General features: G+C 40.8%; 1 protein-coding gene across 2 annotated transcripts in view; it reads right to left on the bottom strand.

The window, feature by feature from the left end:
- Window positions 1–38: 38 nt before the first annotated feature.
- LOC135469608 (integrator complex subunit 13-like) overlaps window positions 39–22,915 on the bottom strand; it is a 100,558-nt gene continuing 77,681 nt past the window's right edge. For both annotated transcript variants that reach the window (XM_064748108.1, XM_064748109.1), the window contains 12 exons: window positions 18,582–18,710; window positions 18,213–18,297; window positions 17,182–17,274; window positions 13,475–13,564; window positions 13,049–13,227; window positions 10,905–10,992; window positions 9,999–10,075; window positions 8,709–8,866; window positions 6,976–7,212; window positions 4,598–4,719; window positions 3,919–4,054; window positions 39–3,119 (listed from right to left, as the gene is read on the bottom strand). In XM_064748108.1, coding sequence (XP_064604178.1) covers window positions 3,071–3,119; window positions 3,919–4,054; window positions 4,598–4,719; window positions 6,976–7,212; window positions 8,709–8,866; window positions 9,999–10,075; window positions 10,905–10,992; window positions 13,049–13,227; window positions 13,475–13,564; window positions 17,182–17,274; window positions 18,213–18,297; window positions 18,582–18,710 — 1,443 coding nt within the window. In that variant the 3' untranslated portion in view covers window positions 39–3,070. The remainder of the gene's footprint in view (window positions 3,120–3,918; window positions 4,055–4,597; window positions 4,720–6,975; window positions 7,213–8,708; window positions 8,867–9,998; window positions 10,076–10,904; window positions 10,993–13,048; window positions 13,228–13,474; window positions 13,565–17,181; window positions 17,275–18,212; window positions 18,298–18,581; window positions 18,711–22,915) is intronic.

Raw genomic sequence — 22,915 nt, 5'->3', positions numbered from 1 at the left:
TTTTGGGGGGTGGGGGGGGGGGGGGGCGGGGTATGGAATGTCAGAGGTAATTGTTATTGTAGTACCCATGAACTTGTGTTACATATATAGAAGCATTTCGAGTAGTTGTCTCGTTCAGCAGGTTGGTTTTTTTAATGAGCTTTTGTCGGCTAAATATGCAAATGTATTTTTCTCTTCATTTGATTATTTTGTTATGTATTTGTATTATTATTATTACTACTCCATCGATATATTTATGTTACCGATTTCGTACCATGGGCTGTCAGCCTTTTTGAGAGCAACCTCAGATCATCTCTTCACCTGTATTTAGCACATGTACATATGCATGACAAAATTTCTGTTCCATAATCAATTTCTCCATAAAACATTGAAAAATGTCTTCGCATATTTCAATTATGTAGAGTAGATGTATTACTTTTGTCCTTTTTTACGATTCCATTAACTTCTTTCACATACACATTATGAATAGGCATGGTTGGATTCAAGTGTTTGGATGTCTAAAAAATTAAGAAATGGCAAAATTCTAATACTAATGCCTGTTCAGAAAGTATGATGGCCTCAAAATGTACACTCTGTAAACAACTTTTGCTTTTGTTCATTGTCATGGCTGTCCTACAAACTCATTTCAGAAAAAAATCTGCAGCAACTATGGAAAGCATCCATATTTATTTTAAACTGCAAGGTATTGTACATTAGCCAAGCACATCACCTATACCAGTGTTTTTTGGAAGTGCAGAATGTGATAGAATCAATTACTCCTTTCAGATGTTCAGCTATTCAGATACAAACACTACCAGAAATACAGAGAAACAAAAAAAAAATAGATTCCATGACACTAATATTTTGGGTCAGAAATAAGGAACTGTTAATGATTTTTTTATCTGAACACTTACACCTCTCTTATTTACCAAAATTCCTGTGAATGTGTACAAGACTTCAGCCCTGACACACTAAACTGCTTTATGAACTAAGGCAATTGTACTTCAGACAACACGCACGTAGATACTTGCATTTGTAAATTTATTAAGAAATATTAAAATATTTTGCAAGCTCAATAGAGAAAAAAAGTTAAAAGGAGGGATAAATCGAGCACCTGTTTCTGTTTCTGTGACTTGGGTCAAAGCAAATTAAGCAATGTTCTCTTGGCCTCTCCGGAGGAATACGTCGTCACAAAGACAATTGAACAAAGACTACACAGCATTGGCCCAAATTACTTCAGACAGGAAAAATTTCCCAGTAACAAACAAGTTTTTTCATATACAAAGGTTTATTGTTATTGGTTTATATAGTGTCCTTCAGACATCAGGAATAGGATATTGTGTACAATACTAACTAGGAAGACCGGTAACAATCAAGCAAACCTCGCACAGATACTTGAGGGCAACATCCATACAAAAAGATGTTTTTCATTTAAAAGAATTGGTAGAGTTTGTCTGCAGAATTGTTCTCATTGAATATCTTGTTAACATATTCGTTGTTGTTTGTAATTGTATATTTTCCTGTACATCATACTCGTATGTTCTGGGATAAATCGTCATCTTATCAAGGGAGGTAACTCCTGCAAACTACGTTTATAATAAATTGTAAGGTTAAAATATTCCACTGTGCCTATTGTTCTTTGTTCCTTTATTGTTTTGTACACCTGTTCAAAAAAATCAAAAGCTTCTTGTACCTAAATAAACCTTGGTATTTGTGCTTTATAGTGTGGTTTCAACATTCAGTGTTTGTCTCTTAGTTGTAAGAAGGTTGTGGTCCCTTAATTACTGATGAATCTAGCTGTGATGTTGACCACAAAATGAATGAGCCAGAACTGGAGTAACATTGTGACATTCAAACCAAGAAAGGAAGAGAAGCCATAGCACTTGGTACAAATTCTGGACGTTGCAGTTTATTTCTGCTTACATGCAAGCTGTAACTTTAAAATTATATAACTCAAACAATATTAAACAACAAACTTATATTTAAGTATTAAGTTTTAGAAACCTTTATAAGTAATTGTGCTTTTAAACAATTGATTACACGAAAGGAAAAAAAAGTGTGCATCACATGTCTAGCAAAATGATGAAATGATCTGGCTAAAGGAAAATGGTTATGGCTTCACAATCCTTTTGTGACAAGTAAAAGTTTATCTGACATGTCTGCATTCATGTTTTCATTTTTTTTACTTAAACTAAAATCAGACAGACTGGTTCATTGGAAAATCAGATATGGAGGAGTTCTATCACATTGGGCAGATAAGTCTTTATCGAACTATGCAAATGTGTTCTGTACTGAGGCCAACATTCCCTCCAAAGGCTTATCACATGTACCTCTGGTTCTGTGCCGAGGCCAACATTCCCTCAAATGGCAAATTACATGCACCTCTGGTTCTGTGCTGAGGGCAACTTTTCCTCAAAAGGCTTATTACATACACCTCTGGTTCTGTGCTGAGGCCAACCTTTCCTCAAAAGGCTTATTACATGCACCTCTGGTTCTGTGCTGAGGGCAACTTTTCCTCAAAAGGCTTATTACATGCACCTCTGGTTCTGTGCTGAGGCCAACCTTTCCTCAAAAGGCTTATTACATGCACCTCTGGTTCTGTGCTGAGGCCAACATTCCCTCAAAGGCTTATTACATGCACCTCTGGTTCTGTGCTGAGGCTAACCTTTCCTCAAAAGGCATATTACATGCACCTCTGGTTCTGTGCTGAGGCCAACATTCCTCAAAAGGCTTATTACATGCACCTCTGGTTCTGTGCAGAGGCCATTCCCTCAAAAGGCTCATTAAATGCATCTCTTGTTCTGTGCAGAGGCCAACATTAACTCAAAGGTCTTACATCTGAAATAAAACAGACCTGCACATACTTGTAAAGCCATTTGCACTTTATATGACAACACTTCATTAAAAGCTATGAAATGTCAAAAATGAAATCCATGGAATCCTTCTGGGAGACGGTTATTAAAATGTCCTGTGATACACAGTTACAATCTGTGAAAGACAGCAAAACCCCTGTCCAGGTATGGCTTTATGTTTCTTCCACACACTGCAGCCAATACACAGGTATGAAATTTCTCCATTCTCTTGACTGTCTTCACCTTTTCCCATTGGTATTTGAAGTGGAAAGTTCTGTTTCACCCTCACTGTAAACAACAACACAAAAAGAGAATACCATTACACATCCACAAAATCAGGAGGAAATTTCTACACTTGAGAGTGAGGGGACTACCATGCATGATGGTATACCCTATGAGTCCCAACTATAAACACATACAGAGTAATGAGAAAGTAAACAATTTAGACTTACACGAAATGCTTGCTTTTTTTATTTGTTGATATGTACTTTGGGGTGTGTCCTAACAAGTAAAGATCTAAAAAAGCTTCTTGGTATTCTTCTTGAGGCATAAAAACGGCGATAAACAGTGGTCTGTTAGGAAATTAAGTAAACTGCCATCATTAGGTTAATGGTGTTAGCTGACAAAACTACCTGTGTGGAGAAAAGCCCACATAAAATATTGGCAAAATTTCCTTTAAAACCATAATGGTTTTTTTTTTTTTTTTTTTTAAATTCCTACTGATGTACATGTATGCTTTAAGAGTGATATCAGAAGCAGTATGGCATGTAGGCTTAGGTTCAGGTTTTGCATGTCAAGCACAGTAAGACAAGGGGATATTCAACTGATGACACACTGTATGCGTGTTGTTTATTGTTAATCACAAATTCTTCACTTCATGACTTTTGTGTATTAGAATTCTCCTTGAGGTAAATGTCTGAGGACTGGATGTATAGATTATGTCTCTTCAGTAGCCTTGCTACCAAATTTAAGTTACAAATAAATGAATACACTTACTTGAATAATGTTACAACAATTTCCTTTCAGAGTATACACTCCTTTTTGGAATCTGTTAGTTTAATACCAAGTGACCTGCTTCCATCCTTACCCCTTGTTTTCATTCAGGTGTTGGTACAACTCAGCTACATTCCCACTGCTTTCCAGTCTCCCTGAAAACTCTGAGTGCCTCTTTGAGCTGATGGCACTCAATCTGTTGGTCCACATCGACAAAAGATTTTGGGGACCTAAAGAATAAACAAAAGGGCAATATCACCATGATATTTATTTCAATCTGATATTAAGTTTACACTAAGTAATACTTTACGGTGACTACTATGAGAATTTTAAAGAAGGAAAAAATACAGGAGAACCACATGATGAAAACAGCTTAATGATCAGCCTTCACATTGTTCTAAATATTAGAGTTTATAATGGGTCTGATTTGTAAATTCTACTATATAAAAGACAGATGTAATCACAGCCAAAGGGAAGAGAACTCTTGTTGCAGTTGTACCTGAAGGTAATGATTATCTAACTTTATCCAATTGCTTTCATTCTATCCTTCTGAGCAAAACTTAAAGAAAGCATCCTCTTTCATGAAAAAACTAGCAAGCAGTGTGCAAAAACTGGTGAAAATGAGATGTACAAATGATATAAAAAAAACAATTTCAATACTGGTGCAGAGATGAACAGTAAACATCTCAGAGCAAACTTACTGCTTGCATTTATTCATTTTACGTGTATCTGACTGGTGTTTTCTTGAAGCTAATGTGGAGTACATGACCTACCTCCCGTTCTTGTGATGGAGCTTTCCAGTGATGGTCTGAACCGTTTGGCTGGCGGAGATTCTGGGGTTAGGCGCTCAGGGGACAAAAAGTCCTGCTTCTCTCGCTCTGTCATCATCTGAAATCTGATCATCATAAGACCATCTTACTTCTTGTTGTCCATGGTAACGTGCCAATACTCATAAACTGGGGGCCTTATTACAGTGGGGTCAAAAATAAAAGCAATGAGAACAATGACATGACTGAAATCTGGGAACATATAATATTGTGATAAAATGGGAGATTAAATTCACATTCTTTTGTCGTTGAAGGTCCATCCAAGTCTACCATGTGACCTGTCGGAAATGTTTGGAAACTACTACTATTACAATAACTATAATACTTTCACCTGAAGAAAGGCTTCACAAAAGTTATGTAGAGTAGAGGAACGCTGAAAAACAATGAGGTGCTAAATGTTTGTGAAGTTCTTGAAGGAAAGCAGTATCACTTAAATATGTATCCAGAATATGGGGAGACTAGTATGTCAACAAAAACTGCAGGTGAAGCAGCATCGACAATGTGATAACTGACATCTGCTAACACCACATAATAGATGAACCAGCATTCACAGAGTTATAACTGACTCGATCAAGGATTGATCCTGGATCTACCGGTCCCGAAGCGGACGCTCTACCAACTGTGCTATCCGGGCCGGTACACATAATAGGTGAAGCAGCACCTACAGTGTGAGAACTGCCATCTGGTAACACCACATAATAGATGAAAGAGCACGTACTGTGTGATAACTGACATCTGCTAACACCACATAATGGGTGAAGCAGCACATACTGTGTGAGAACTGACATCTGCTAACACCACATAATAGATGAACCAGCATTCACAGAGTTATAACTGACATCTGGTAACACCACATACTAGATGAAGGAGCACCTACTGTGTGAGAACTGACATCTGGTAACACCACATAACAAGTGAATCAGCACTCACACAGTTATAACTGGCATCTGGTAACACCACATAATAGATGAAGGAGCACCCACAGTGTGAGAACTGACATCTGGTAACATCACATAATAGGTGAAGCAGCACCTACAGTGTGAGAACTGACATCTGGTAACACCACATAACAAGTGAAGCAGCACCTGCAGTGTGAGAACTGACATCTGGTAACATCACATAATAGGTGAAGCAGCACCTACAGTGTGGGAACTGACATCTGGTAACACCACATAATAGATGAAGGAGCACTCACAGTGTGATAACTGACATCTGCTAACACCACATAATAGGTGAATCAGCACTCACAGAGTTATAACTGGCATCTGGTAACACCACATAATAGATGAAGGAGCACATACTGTGTGAGAACTGACATCTGGTAACACGACATAATAGATGAAGGAGCACTCACAGTGTGATAACTGGCATCTGGCAACACCACATAACGAGTGAAGCAGCACTCACAGAGCTATAACTGGCATCTGGTAACACCACATAATAGGTGAGTGAGTGCTTGGGGTTTAACGTCGTACTCAACAATTTTTCAGTCATATGACGACGAAGGAATCATTAGGGTGCATGTATGTATAATGTGCCTCCTTGTTGCAGGACGGATTTCCACCGCTCTTTTATTTAGTGCTGCTTCACTGAGACGACTTACCGAAGGCAAGTAAGCTGCCCGCCCGAGCCATTATACTGATACGGGTCAACCAGTCGTTGCACTATCCCCTTCATGCTGAACGCCAAGCGAGGGAGTTACAACTTCCTCTTTTAAAGTCTTAGGTGTGACTCGATCAAGGATTGATCCTGGATCTACCGGTCCCGAAGAGGACGCTCTACCAACTATGCTATCCGGGCCGGTACACATAATAGGTGAAGCAGCACCTACAGTGTGAGAACTGCCATCTGGTAACACCACATAATAGATGAAAGAGCACGTACTGTGTGATAACTGACATCTGCTAACACCACATAATGGGTGAAGCAGCACATACTGTGTGAGAACTGACATCTGGTAACACGACATAAAATGTGAAGCAGCACTCACAGAGATATAACTGGCATCTGGTGACACCACATAATAGGTAAAGCAGCACCAACAGTGTGAAAATTGACATCTGGTAACACCACATAATGTACCAGTGAGATGACACTGAGCTTTACATCTTGAATGTCCTGTAGTTCAGACTGCCTGAGTCTTGTACATGCATGCTTGTTAAATCTTACAGAACTACATAACACATACGTAGTACAGAGAACAAGAGAATCATATTTGTGTTTCTATAAACAATCTCACAAGGCAAAACAAGGATCTAACATGCATATTTTACAGAAATCGTTACAGTACATCATTCATTGTGACACTAACAAATATAACTAACCTGTCCAATTCTTTCAGTCCCTTTTCAACATTTGATGTATCCATTTTTTCCTCCTTGACAAATGCTTTTTCAGGTGCTTTTTTGGGAGGGGCACTTGTTGTTGGCTTGAAATCCTCCGGGGAAGGTTTCTTCAATTCCAACAAACAATCAAGGACTTTGTTGTGCTGATCCGATGTGGTAGAGTACACACGTACCAACATTTCCAGCTCAGACCACATCTGTCTGTACTGTTCTTCTCTGGAAAGGAATCACAAACAAAAACATCACAATAATAATCTTCAGCAAATGTTTACCAAACATTTAATGTTTGAATTTTGGTGTTTTATAAATGTAACAAACAGCTCTGACAATAGATCCTCTTTGATTTCTGTGTTTTTAGGGAAAAAAACAATTCATATATATACTTTTCAGCATATTTTATGTATAAGTGCCTACTTTAAAAATTAAATTAAAACTGGTCCCAGAGAATTGCCTAGCTTCCAGTCAGAATATGAACACATCAACCTATTTTTTTAGATTTTATAAATCAGAATGCGCCATGAAAGCATAAATTGGTGTAAAACAAGCTTAAATATTTTATGAACTTCCCCAATGGCATGATTAAGGCCGGTTAATATCCACATTGCCCACATGGACACAGGTGTGGACAAGCAGGTGGGCAGATGCATGCACAAGCAGTAGGGCAGAGGTGTGCACAAGCAGTGGGGCAGATACATGCACAAGCAGTGGGGCAGATACGTGCAAAAGCAGTGGGGCAGATACGTGCACAAGCAGTGGGGCAGAGGTGTGCACAAACAGTGGGGAGGATACGTGCATAAGCAGTGGGGAAGAGGTGTGCATAAGCAGATGGCAGATATGTGCACAAGCAGATGGACAGATGTGTGCACAAGCAGTGGGGAGGATACGTGCATAAGCAGTGGGGAAGAGGTGTGCACAAGCAGATGGACAGATGTGTGCACAAGCAGTGGGGCAGATGCATGCACAAGCAGTGGAGCAGAGGTGTGCACAAGCAGATGGGCAGATGTGTGCACAAGCAGTGGGGCGGAGGAAAGCACAAGCACTGGGGCAGATCTGTGCTCAAGCAGTGGGGCAGATGTGTGCACAAGCAGATGGGCAGATGTGTGAACAAGCAGTGGGGCAGAGGTGTGCACAAGCTGATGGGCAGATGTGTGCACAAGCAGTGGGGCAGAGGTGTGCACAAGCAGTGGGGCAGAGGAAAGCACAAGCAGTGGGGCAGAGGAAAGCATAAGCAGTGGGGCACAGTTTATAAACAAATGGTATCTGGAGGCAAATACACGTTTATCAGAGGCACGTGTATTTACAGCAGGTAACCTCCAACTTCCTCATGTAGTGAGGTAATTGCCCTAATATATGACAACTAGGAAAACATGGCTGCTTTGGTTCACAAGGTATACATTTTGCAAGGTATTCGTAATCAGAATTTGGTTTTCACCACTTGTTAGAAGGTGTGAAATAATAATAAATGTAGAAACAAAATGTGAAATAAAAAATATTTATCTCTGAGGAGTTCTAATATCCTTTATTTTATTCAAGCACACTATAACGGCTGAAGGGTAAAATTTTATTTTGTTGACTCCTGCATGTCTTTTTGGCACAGGTTCAAGCAGTGGGTAACACAAAATTTCACATATCATAATATCATAATCTGTAGGACAGACAAACAGTGGTATTAGACCGTACGACAGCACAAGTAACTGTCACCGAGGACTCACCGCTTGAGCCCCTTTCCCCGGGAGCCTGTGGATGGGACAGGTAGGGCCTCGTTCTTGCTCTCCATCCCCACAATGTGATATATCACCTTCTTACACTCCAGAACCTCCTCGTCATCCAGAGTCTCCTTGACCATCAATGTTGGCAAGGGCTCCAAGTGCTGGCAAGGAAACAAGGCTTGCATTCAAAATTGCTCTGTGTCTTTCTTACCTTACTTCAATTTCATTACTACATTCTACACCAAATCATAAGGCTCCATTTTGATGGTGCCTTTATGTAGCAGCACGGATGTGTTGCTCTTAGTCTTCTGCAGCTTTTCTGGACACTCAACACATTTTGTCCTTACAAGATAAAGTGACACCAGGCATTACATAACATGTCGCCAAGATATAGTGACATCAGGCATGACATAACATGCCGCGAATATTTAGTGACACCAGGCATGACCTCACATGTCGCTAAGAAATACAGACATCAGGCATGACATAACATGTCACCAAGATATAGTGACACCAGGCATGACATAACATGTCGCCAAGATATACTGACGTCAGACATGACATAACATGTGGCCAAGACACCAAGCTATACTGACATCAGACATGACATAACATGTCGCCAAGATATAGGGACACCAGACATGAGACTCAACATATGTCGCCATGGTATACTGACACTAGACAAGACACCCAACATACGTTGCCATGGTATACTGACACCAGAGAAGGGACTCAACATATGTGGCCATGGTATACTGACACAAGACAAGACACTCAACATATGTCACCATGGTATACTGACACTAGACAAGACACCCAACATATGTTGCCATGGTATACTGACACCAGAGAAGGGACTCAACATACGTTGCCATGGTATACTGACACTAGACAAGACACCCAACATATGTTGCCATGGTATACTTACACCAGAGAAGGGACTCAACATACGTTGCCATGGTATACTGACACCAGAGAAGGGACTCAACATATGTTGCCATGGTATACTGACACCAGAGAAGGGACTCAACATACGTTGCCATGGTATACTGACACTAGACAAGACACCCAACATATGTCGCCATGGTATACTGACATCAGACAAGAGACTCAACATGCGTTGCCATGTTATAACGAAACCAGACATATTACGATGGACAATGCAACATAGCTAATACAAGCTCTGACTCCTTATAAAGCTTCAGGGTGACATGCACAAGATTTTTCTTTCTAGCAAATTGAAATCCTCCTACAAAAAAAAAAAACAGGTAAACACGTAGATGTGACACTTACATTTGGCATGTTGAAGATGATTGTTTCCCCTATGACAATCGGCCAATGGCGGGTTTTCCTCTCCAACTGATTCAAGGCTGTAAAGTTAATATGTGCATGTTAGAATTAAATTTTGTTCACAGATGGGCCATTTTACCTGTCTAACTTAGTGACTATAGATAATGGTAATACCCATTCAGTACACTAAAGTAGAGGTACATGAATAGTAGAAAAATACACTGAGACGTGATCTCTTCATCTTATAAATAAAGATAACAGCGGTAACAAATGGCTGTTTCCATCTTTCTTGGGTAGGTTGTGCTCCCATGGATTCCTACATACAGTTATTCACTGACATGTTTTTCGTCATCCAAGTTGGGCCCAACCTAATGTCGGCATAAACTCTATTTTTGGCAAGAACAAGTCTTAATGATCACAGAAAGGCATAAAATGTTTGTAATTCAACTTCAAAAGATATCTTATGTTCACAAAGAATCTTCCTCTAATGAAAAATATGATTTGAATCATGCATGTTTCTTTGAAGGGTTTGTCTGAAGTACAAAGTAAGTTTTTGTCTTCATGAACAGCCTTTCATTACATAAAGAAGTACATGTGCTTTAACTGTAATAAAACTGAATGAAATGTTTAATCATCACAGGGAATGACCCAAAATCTCATGCCTGTGTCACTTTATCTGTGTTCCCATCCACTCAGGTCTCGCAAGAAAATTATGCAGTGGCCTCCTTTTTTTATTTCTTATTTTCAACATTTAATAGGCTGTTCACATGACAATTCATTTTGTTCATCAAAATAAAAGTAATGTAACTTAACAAAATGTAAGTAAAACAATTCACATGCTCAAAGTTTTCTTATTTACAACCTATTATTTGGAATGTGTGAGATATGTACATATGAACTTGGTTTTACCTCTCTCAATGGGTAACTCGGCAGATTCTAAGATAGTCTGAGCTGGTACTGGGGCCAGGCGATTCTCTTTCATAAATTCACCAAAATCCTGAGAAAAAAGCATATTAATCCTATTATTCACATTAAGGCTGGCATAAACTTTACATGTTTTCATAACTACAAGACAATTTTACTCTTCATGTGTCAGATGGATTTAAATTTATTATCAGTAAATGGCACTATTTAATGTTAAAAAGTTATGGGTATGGGTGAAAAAATCATCATTACTCTACAAATGAGACAGTATAGTCAACATGCTTTCAATATTCATACAACCTGGATGAATGCCACAAAATTTTACCCTAAAAAAATCTGGCTAAGACGAAAAAAGCTGATCAAAATTAGTCTTTGTTCCGGGCAGCCTGAGGAGATACTCGACTTTTTAGAGCTGTAAATGATAAGCGAAATGCAAGAAATTGACAGCTTTTCTGAGGCAATCAACACTGACTTCACCTTACTGGCGAGAGTTCATTTTAATCATTGGAGATTTTCAGGGTTATTGGTAAATCCAAATAAATCATCAGAATAAAGGCGAGGAAATCCCGATGAATCTCAAGACTGTAACTACTAGAATTAGCAACTTGGACACCTCTATTTGAACCACCAATTTCAGCATTCTTATTTATTTTCCTAACATATATATCATCTTCCAGTGCCCAATTAAGTCTGTCTCTGGGGCCAATATCCTGTCATTACGCCAGACATAGTCCCATCTACATATCTCAGTATATAACTTACTCTTGGCATATATACAGCCAATTCTGCAGTTTGAAAGCTCATCAGGCAAACTAAACACAAGACTTAAAAACTAATGAACTATTAGTACATACAGCACAACAGAGAACTGGAACGCATCATTTCATGATGGCACATAACACCTATTCTACAAAACACACAGTTGTAATGTCAAAATAATTTCTTAATCCAAATGTACGGTAACATTTTATATGTGAATTTAATGCTGTAAAAGAACTACATTAACTGTAGTTTGGCAGCTTCTTCAAATATGCTACTGCTCCTAGAATTAGTACTATTGCAATAAATTAGCAATAATTCTCCCACGAATTTGTATTTCATACAGACAGAACAGTCAATGATTTTATTGATTTTTTTGGTCCTCAGCACCTGGTGGTTATCACCCCTGATGGTTAACACACCTAAAACCAACTTCTTTTGATATTACACCTAAAAACTACCCTCTATTGGTAAACTACCAGGAACCACTTTATGTTGGTAACACACCTGAAGTCCACCATCTTTTGATATCACCCATAAGTGAAACTGCATTCTTTTGGTAACACACCTGAAGTCCACCTTCGTTTAATATCACCCATAACTGAAACCACTTTCTGTTGGTAACACACCTTCTGTTGATGACCACCTTCGTATGATATCTCACGCCAAAAAAAAAAAAAAAAAGCAAACCTTCTACAGGTATCAAAATTAGAGTCACCGTCTTTTGGTAACACACCTTAAGACCAGCTTCTTTTGACAACATCACCTATTGTGTCACACCTAAAAGCCATCTTCTGCTGGTATGACACCTGAAACTAATCTCTGGTTGGTACCACACAACAAACAAGATACCTTCCTGAATTTGATTTACCAGATATGATTTTACAACAAAACAAATAACTTTACTCATGTGGTTTAAAATGACTTGTGCAATTACATATTATAAAAGAAAACCATATAAAAGCCTACAGCATAGACAGTAAAACAAGAACACTCTCCGTATCTCTGCATGTTAATATCTAGTTGTGCTATTAAACAAGGCATAAAACTCCAAAGTACAATCTTAATTTCTGAGAATATATCCATGCAAACAAATCCCTGACTTCCTCTGTCAGCAGAATTCTGAATGATAATCAGGAATTCCAAGCTAGACAGACGGCTACTGTCAAAACTCATTTGGAAACAATTATGACACCTTAAATAATTACTGGGTACAAGCTAACTCTGTAAAATCAAAATCAGATATTCCAGCTGACCTGCATAAGAAACATATCAAAAGGATAGAATATTTATTTGCATTAAATGATGATGTAATATGGCTGTGGATATCAGGTAATGTTGCTGTCAGGAATGTGCGGGCAAACACTCACAGTAATCCTGTAATCTGTCACGCGTCCCCCACATCCTTCACTGATGGAGGGAGGGTCTTCCAAGATTGATCGACAGGTGTTAATGGCATGAATGAAGATTTCCCCGCCATGACTTGCGAGCATGTGCGAGATGACCTTTGTTCCAGTTTTCCTTGGCTGCTCCAACATCACGGATCTCCCTGCAGAGTTGAGAAAATACAATGAAGTGGTCGGCAAAAACAGAGCTTCGAGGCGTGATCTGAGAGGGAAAATGTAATACATCACATATTATCAAACAAGAGGGAAACTAATTTCACTGAAACCCATGCATCTTCTTTTCACAGCAATAAAACATTCCATCGGCAAGATATCCGTCAAAACCATTTCTGTAATGATGAATGCACACTGAAAATTGATGCACAAATCAAGTCTTTTTTGCCAACTTACCCCCTAAGAGAAAATTAGTCAGACACGATGAAGGGCGACTATTGACATCCACAGGCGTGATTCGGAACACACTAGTGCAGTGATGTAACTCTGTAACCATAGAAACACAAGAGTAAAGCATTTTATCCTTCACTATTAAAGGGAAATTTGGTTCCTACAAATTTCAGAAAATACTTTCCTCAATTATGAATAATGAGACTACCTTAAAAATCTTTGGCCTTTGAAAAATGTTTTCTCTATCCTGCTCAGGTAATTATACATAGTAAAGCATCTTGAACAGAAAGCTGTGACATTAAGGCCTTTCCAACTTAAATGTCTGTGGCCAACAACATTATCAATTTTCATTATTATCTCGCATTTACTAAAATACTTGACAAAATTCACTTTGACTCAGTGACTCTATGATTAAGTGGTTAGGTGTGAGGTGGTGACAGGAATGTGTTAAAAGGAGTAGGAGGTGTTAAAGGGAGTAGGAGGTGTTAGATATGTAGGGTGTGATAAATGGTGGTAGGAGTGGGAGGTGTTAGGTATGTGGGGTGTGGTGAATGATGATAGGAATAAGTGGGGTGTGGTGTATGATGGCAGGAGTGGGAAGTCATAGGTTTGTGGGGTGTGGTGTATGATGGCAAGAGTGGGAAGTCATAGGTTTGTGGGGTGTGGTGTATGATGGCAAGAGTGGGAAGTCATAGGTTTGTGGGGTGTGGTGTATGATGGCAAGAGTGGGAAGTCATAGGTTTGTGGGGTGTGGTGTATGATGGCAAGAGTGGGAAGTCATAGGTTTGTGGGGTGTGGTGTATGATGGCAAGAGTGGGAAGTCATAGGTTTGTGGGGTGTGGTGTATGATGGCAAGAGTGGGAAGTCATAGGTTTGTGGGGTGTGGTGTATGATGGTAGGAGTGGGAAGTCATAGGTATGTGGGGTGTGGTGAATGATGATAGGAATAAGTGGGGTGTGGTGTATGATGGCAGGAGTGGGAAGTCATAGGTTTGTGGGGTGTGGTGTATGATGGTAGGAGTGGGAAGTCATAGGTATGTGGGGTGTGGTGAATGATGATAGGAATAAGTGGGGTGTGGTGTATGATGGCAGGAGTGGGAAGTCATAGGTTTGTGGGGTGTGGTGTATGATGGTAGGAGTGGGAGGTGTTGGGTATGTAGGGTGTGGTGTATGATGGTACGAGTTGGAGGTGCTGGGTATGTGAGGGTGTGGTGTATGGTGGTAGGAGTGGGAGGTGCTGGGTATGTGGGGTGAGGGCGTATAGTGGTAGGAGTGGGCGGTGCTGGGTATGTAGAGTGTGGTGTATGATGGTACGAGTTGGAGTTGCTGGGTATGTGTGGGTGTGGTGTATGGTGGTAGGAGTGGGAGGTGCTGGGTATGTGGGGTGGGGTGTATGGTGGTAGAAGTGGGAGGTGCTGGGTATGTAGGGTGTGGTGCATGATGGTAGGAGTGGGAGATGCTGGGTATGTGAGGTGTGGTGTATGGTGGCAGGAGTAGGAGGTGATGGGTATGTGGGGTGTAGTGTATGATGGTAGGAGTGGGAGGTGCTGGGTATGTGGGGTGGGGTGCATGATGGTAGGAGTGGGAGATGCTGGGTATGTGAGGTGTGGTGTATGGTGGCAGGAGTAGGAGGTGATGGGTATGTGGGGTGTGGTGTATGATGGTAGGAGTGGGAGGTGCTGGGTATGTGGGGTGGGGTGCATGATGGTAGGAGTGGGAGGTGCTGGGTATGTGGGGTGGGGTGCATGATGGTAGGAGTGGCAGGTGTTGGGTATGTGAGGTGTGGTGTATGATGGTAGGAGTGGGAGGTGCTGGGTATGTGGGTTGGGGTGTATGGTGGTTGGAGTTGGAGATGGTATGTGGGGTGTGGTGTATGATGGAAGGAGTGGGAGATGCTGGGTATGTGAGGTGTGGTGTATGGAGGTAGGAGTGGCAGGTGTTGGGTATGTGGGGTGTGGTGTATGATGGTAGGAGTGGGAGGTGCTGGGTATGTGGGGTGGGGTGCATGATGGTAGGAGTGGGAGGTGCTGGGTATGTGGGGTGGGGTGCATGATGGCAGGAGTGGGAGATGCTGGGTATGTGAGGTGCGGTGTATGATGGTAGGAGTGGGAGATGCTGGGAATGTGGCGTGGGGTGTATGATGGCAGGAGTGGGAGGTGCTAGGTATGTGAGGTGTGGTGTATGATGGTAGGAGTAGAAGATGCTGGGTATGGGGTGGGGTGTATGGTGGTAGGAGTGGAAGGTGCTGGGTATGTGGGGTGTGGTGTATGATGGTAGGAGTGGGAGGTGCTCGGTATGTGGGGTGTGGTGTATGATGGTACGGATGGGAGGTGCTGCGTATGGGGGGTGAGGTGTATGGTGGCAGGAGTGGCAGGTGTTGAGTATGTGGGGTATGGTGTATGGTGGTGGGAGTGGGAGATGCTGGTTATGTGAGGTGTGGTGAATAATGGAAGGAGTGGGAGGGGCTAGGTACGTGGGGAGGGATGCATGATGGCAGGAGTTGGAGATGCTGGGTATGTGAGGTGTGGTGAATGATGGTAGAAGTGGGAGGTGCTGGGTATGTGGGTGTGGTGTGTGATGGTACGGATGGGAGGTGATGCGTATGGGGGGTGTGGTGTATGGTGGTTGGAGTGGCAGGTGCTGGGAGTGTGGGGTGGGGTGTATGGTAGTAGGAGTGGGAGATGCTGGGTATGGGGTGGGGTGTATGGTGGTAGGAGTAGGAAGTGCTAGGTATGTGGGTGTGGTGTGTGATGGTAGGAGTATGTAGGTTGTGGTGTATGATGGTAGGAGTTGGAGATCGTATGTGGGGTGTGGTGTATGATGGTAGGAGTGGGAGATGCTGGGAATGTGGGGAGGGGTGCATGATGAGAGGAGTTTGAGATGCTGGGTATGTGAGGTGTGGTGTATGGTGGTAGGAGTGGCAGGTGTTGGGTATGTGGGGTGTGGTGTATGATGGTAGGAGTGGGAGATGCTGGGTATGTGGGGAGGGGTGCATGATGGAAGGAGTGGGAGATGCTGGGTATGTGAGGTGTGGTGTATGGAGGTAGGAGTGGCAGGTGTTGGGTATGTGGGGTGTGGTGTATGATGGTAGGAGTGGGAGGTGCTGGGTATGTGGGTTGGGGTGTATGGTGGTTGGAGTGGGAGATGATGGGTATGTGGGGTGTGGTGTATGATGGTAGGAGTGAAGGTGCTGGGTATGTGGGGTGTGGTGTATAGTGGTAGGAATGGGAAGTGCTGGGTTTGTGAGGAGTTGTGTATGATGGTAGGAGTGGGAAATGATGGGTATGTGGGGTGTGGTGTATGATTGAAGGAGTGGAAGATGCTGGGTATATGGGGTGGGGTGTATGGTGGTTGGAGTGGGAGGTGCTAGGTATGTGGGGTGGGGTGTATGATGGTAGGAGTGGGAGGTGCTGGGTATGTGGGGTGGGGTGTATGGTGGTTTGAGTGGGAGGTGCTAGGTATGTGGGGTGTGGTGTATGATGGTAGGAGTGGGAGATGCTGGGTATGTCTGGTGGGATGTATGATGGTAGGAGTGGGAGATGCTGGGTATATGGGGTGGGGTTTATGATGGCAGGAGTGGGAGGTGTTGGGTATATGGGGTGGGGTGTATGATGGCAGGAATGGGAGGTGCTAAGTATGTGGGGTGGGGTGTATGGTGGTTGGAGACTCCAGAAGCGGAACCACTGTAAACTTCAGGGTTAAGGAATTACTCACCAGCGACATTGGATTTGGGGGTACACCATTTCAAAGTCACTGTCTCTATGTTCAAACCTTCTTTAGAGTTGATAACAAGGCCATCAAGGTGGGCTGAGAACAAAAACAAGTTAATCTATGCAATATGAGAAGATAAAAGAATAAATATGATTCTTCAACTCCTCAGCATGTTTATATGCCTTCTGCAGCAGCAGGTATATTTGAAACAGGAGATAAATAGCATTTTGGAAGTGTTTACTAGCTGTGTCGACATGGGTAATTGGACATTCAGAAACAGAAATTGGCAGCACTGGACCAATCAGTAATTATGTAGTGTGGTGGTGGAGTAAAAAATATATGCATTCAAAACGAAAAAATCCCCAAATTCAGTCGTAAAATGATAGAGTGGTCAATTACTCCAGTGGGTAGTTGAGGTTAAGAATGCTGAAAGTGAACAGGGGGAAGAGCCGGAAAGACAAATCAAGTAATGGCCGTCATGAGGGATGGCTCCTTTCTTCTCGACAGCATGGGGAAAATGATGTCCCAAGAAAATAATTCCAGTGAAATTCTCAGCAGCATGGATCAACCCAAGACTGACATTTTTCATCCAATTTTTTCCCCTGAAATCGGATTTCTGCTTCAGGGTCGAGATCCAACAACAAGGAGTTGGTCCATAGTGTCTGAAGAAATATGTGCCAGACATCTGTTGATAGATCAATAGAAAAGACGGAAGAAGGTTGAAGTCTAGCTCCTTCATTTGCCACAGAAAACCTATTAACTAACCACTGGAAATCAGCAGAGTTTTTTTTAGTTTTTATAAACTAGCATCATTGTCTTACTTCAAAAACTGGCCAAGTCACGACAAATGGAAAATTACTGAAGATCCTGCAGAAGTGTATATGTTACAAACAAAAAAAGTGTCTGCATTAGTTCATATTCATTTACTGCAAATCACACTCTTGAAAAAATTTGAATCAAACAACTAACCTATCAAATGTTTTACTGTGTTATGAAACATTAATCTCAGTCCTACTTGTTGTAATTATCCTCACCTGTTTTGAGAAGTTCTACATGGACATCAGCTGGATGCAGCAATTCAACATCATAATTAGCAGACGAACTTGCATTTTGCTCCTCCTGTCATGAGTATCATTAGAATCAAAATGTTTATCAAAGACAAATGTAAGAAATGCTACAATTTCATGCCCACGGTCTAAATGACCGAATACCCTCCTTTACTAATATTTATATTGATAATGCGCTTGAAATTTGATACATCTTGTCTAAAACAAAGCTGCCTTACTGTCCAAGATAAACGTTATTTAGTATCTTCCATCACCATACAAGAATCGCAGGTGGCACCATAAACGTTGCTTTTGACATAAATAAAATGATGCAGAGCAAGTGATTACACTGTGTACCTTCATAGGTATTCCAGTAACTGTGGTGGAAGACAGCTGATAATGTTTCTGTGCTAACTGCATCATCTTCACATATAATGACCGTCCTGATTGTGTTGTATGTACCTCACTTGTCAGAAAACTGGACACCTGTAAGGAGAACAGCACCACCACATGCTTCATCTATATGTGTTTTGGTATGCTTTCAGAAAAGAACTTGTAACAGGCATGTAACTGACAAATTTTTCCACATGTCATTGCCACAAATCTTTACTTGCAGATGGATTTCTATACGTACGATAACCTACTGATGGGAGGTAAACGAAGCCATAACAACCAACATCAAGCAAGACCATGTGCTTAACTCTAGAGCTCTGTTTGCCAATTACTGTCACTAAGACTGTCAATATATTTGAGGAAAGCTGGCAATAGAATTTATAGAGAGGAAATAAGGCAGAGAAAACTGGGCAGGAAACGTAACTTCATCAAAACATACCAGCAGAGCTAAATTCACCAGATTTATTGCTGCATTCAAGAAAGACATGGAGAAAGACAAAAGTGACATGGAGAAAGAAAATTATTTGAAATTCTGAAGTTGGGGTCTCAAGACTAAAAGCCCCTACTTTTTTGTCCAATCACAGGTCATTTGCCGCAGCTAATATGGCAGTCACTGATAAGAGTCCCTATTACTACATATTCTGACTAGGGTTTTACCATGAGATAAGTAACTTGCATTTGAAATCAAGATCAATTGCAATGGGCCTATCGAATACACAGGTCAATTCCAATCTGTTTAAGCACATCACTCTCACCTGCCATTCTCTAGTGCTTGTCAACTAGATGTATATTGAAGAGCATAAATAGGTCTATATAGAAACAGTGACCTTACAAAAGAGTACACCATTATAAATTGACTTATTTAGGCGCCCGATGCATTTCCCATTCTAAATAAAATAACTCATTAATAAACTGATTTCAAAGAGACATATACAGAATAAATAAAATAAATAAAAATACAGCTTGCATACCTTCACTGTCTTTCACTGTCAACTGCAACAGCTGGAGTGAGTGAGTGCTTAAGAATTAACGTCGTACATAACAATTTTAAGTGGAGTAAGCCGCACCACCCAAGACATGCTGATACTGGTCAACCAGTTGTTGTACAATCCCCTTAATGCTGAAAGCCAAGTTAGGAAGCTGCAACGTCATATTTTAAGTTCTTAGGTGTGACCCCACCAAGGGTTGACCTTGGATCTAGTGACCCCAATCAGGGCCGGTCACAACAGTTGGAGTCTTACCGTTTATACATGTATATGCATGAGTGTGTTATTTGGTTGAATGTTCACGTTTTAACAATAATCCAACAAGGAGTTTACATTATAAATTGAGATTGTGTTAGCATCCCTTGTCATCGAAAAGCACATTCTGGGGCTGAGAGATTTTAATTTGCAAGCAACAACCTACATGAAGGTAGATGAATGGAAGGCACTATATACCATTTGGCCACAGGAAACAGTATACTTTCTAAGGTATATTTTACAAGGAAATAGAGGCACAGGCCCTTCATGGTAATATATGTCAAGGGCAAGATCTTCTACATGACTATAAGTGCACATGAGATGAAAGTTTGGTGACAATTGCTTAAATATGGTTAGAGCTCTAGTTTCTCAATGTCTATGTGTGCTTGTGACATAAGTTGCATAAACATGACTAAAGGCAAATCAACAGTACTTCAATAATTTACCAGATAATTGAGGCTCAGGACAAACAATCTTTTAGTGGTCCTATTTGGCCTTGTCTTCGACCTGCATGAGGCCTAGCTAGCTGTACCCACATCAGGGAATTTACCAAACACAACAAGACCTTCTGAACAAACTCTTTCAGGCAGATTTAGGAACATATTTTCATAATAAATCTGACTTTGCTAAGGAAAAATAATGCAACACCACAATATTTTTCTTCAAGCAATGATTCTTCTGAGGCGATTTTCTTACCCTGACAAGTTACTGCAGTGTACTGCCCAACACATATTCACTGTGACGCAGGCAGCTGTTCTCAGTTCCCTGTTCATAAATGTTTGGTTCAAAATGCATCAGTTTAACACTTAAGCTAACTGCAAAATCCGGTTTTATTGCATCGATATCTGTCTGTCCACTATAGGAAATCACACGCTGACAATCGATGGCTAATTATCATGTCACGCTTTCAGTGCTAGTGATTGGCCAAGTTCATAAGGACTTCTACAACATGGCTACTTGCAGTTAATTTCTCGTAAGTGCCATATCCCCAATTCTGAACTTCATCTTCTCGGCTTTCTGGAAACTTTATGGAATTTTGTACACATTTTTCTGTGTCCTATATCATTTTTCCATGTATACATAGTGGCAGATTTTATGTTCACTTTAATAAAGTATTTGGGCTATCCCCAAATTTCTATCAGGGTTGATGAAATATAATATTTACAAACTGTCACAAAATATAATATACATGATCGCAACTAGCGTTCAAGAGAAAGTAATTACAAGCATATGACGGGAACAACAGACAAACGGTGCCAACCCATATGAGAATACTTCCATGCCAATAATAAAAAAAAAAGACGAAGAAAACAAGACACTTATAATTAAAAATCACCTTCATAAATACAGACAGACAGACCAATAGGACAGATGGAAAAGAAGGATTTAGTAAACAGTACTTTTCTAAAGATGTCACTGCCGCCAATTTAACAGAATGACCAGGACAAGACCACAAAGTGTCTGCTAAATTGGATCACCCACTGAAGGGTTTAGCAGGCAGCTCAACATGCAAGGTAATCCAGCATACTTAACTCTGATCTACCTAAACTGCTGTCAAGAATGGGACTCTTTTCACAAAGCACACATAGCGCTACGTCCTCCTGGCAATGTAATAACTACAGTACTGGTTGCCATTGAAGTTAAGTGCACGTAAAATTATGTGCACTTTGTGAAACAGGTCCCTGGACGGGATACATACTACCCTGTATTAACATGGACAGGCAGCTGGTTGTGGTAATCCTTGTTCAGGTAATGTTACGAAAATGCCAAACCACCAACAGGATTAGCTCAGCCCAATCATGTTGGCTGAAAGTCTGACTGGTTGAGGCCCCTTTTCAGAGAACTTTTTCATGAAGATTTATACTACGATGATCCTGATTTTGACTTGGCTCCTAGAATCGTCGGGCACTACAAGTGAGTAACCTAAATCAAATTCCACTAAGAAACATGTGCCTTTACTCAAAACTTTCAAACTCAATATGATTTGGTCCTAAGCACATTTCTTACAACAGTCGCAGTTGTATATACACAGGGTGAGTAACCTAATGTAGTTACGAGTAACAAAGCCCTTGGAAAACAACAAGTGGGTGTTTTTTCACGCCACTGAACAAATTTCACTAATAAATTAAGCGACACCTGAGAGAACAAGCCAATAAAAAAACTGAGTAGCACGCAGCACTTTGCACACCACCATAATTGCATATCATATCAACACAAACCATGTAGAGCTGCACCAGGAATGTGCAACTGAGCATGCCATGTGTACTGCAGGCTAAGCTGATGCAATTAGTAACTCAGTTTATCAGAGTCACCCCCATAAATCCAGTGTTATCAGTTTCCTCAGCCATCCTCTCCACTGTGCAGCTCCGGAGAGGGGACAGTTAGGCAGAGCTGGCAGAATTAAACCTAGAGTTAATGGCTTGGTGTGAGCATATCTGATAGGGCACCCATTTTAAGGAGCAAATTACTAGAATGGCTCTTCAAAATTATCTTTGTGATCTTAAGAGTGTGGTGTCTTGTAGGGTGCGGGTGCTGATACCCTTTTGGTCAAAGGCTGTGACATAACATAAAGTTTACTTTGTATTATATAATTCTTCATGGATGTCTTAAGTAGTGTATTAATTGCCTACCATTAAGCATTTAAATCAACAATAAGAATAAAACCTTAACTGAAGTACACTGATCAGATTTCACTACTTTCCTCATACTTTAGTCGCTGCTCTCTTTCTATCTAAATTTGGCCTGCTATGCCTTAGTCTTTTATATCAGAAATGGAATTTCCACAACAATGAACAAAGTTGCAGTGTAACTATATATTATCTCACCACAAAGATGGTATCTTGCAGTCAGTGATGCTAATTAATATGATGTCTCACCTTGTCAAACTTTGAATAAAGACCTACCTTCACTTCACAGGAAAGACAGAATGCATGATACAAACCTTACTTACATGTAAACTCAACCTTTCCTGACACACATACATGTTTACACACATTCATTAGGACAAGGTAAATATGACAAACATCAGGATTTGAAAGCAAGTTCAAATAGGTTAAT

This window comes from Liolophura sinensis, chromosome 7, assembly GCF_032854445.1.
Source record: "Liolophura sinensis isolate JHLJ2023 chromosome 7, CUHK_Ljap_v2, whole genome shotgun sequence".
Taxonomy (NCBI): Eukaryota; Metazoa; Mollusca; class Polyplacophora; order Chitonida; family Chitonidae; genus Liolophura; species Liolophura sinensis.
Note: the sequence above shows the minus strand (reverse complement) of the source record. Positions and strands in the feature narration are given on the sequence as shown.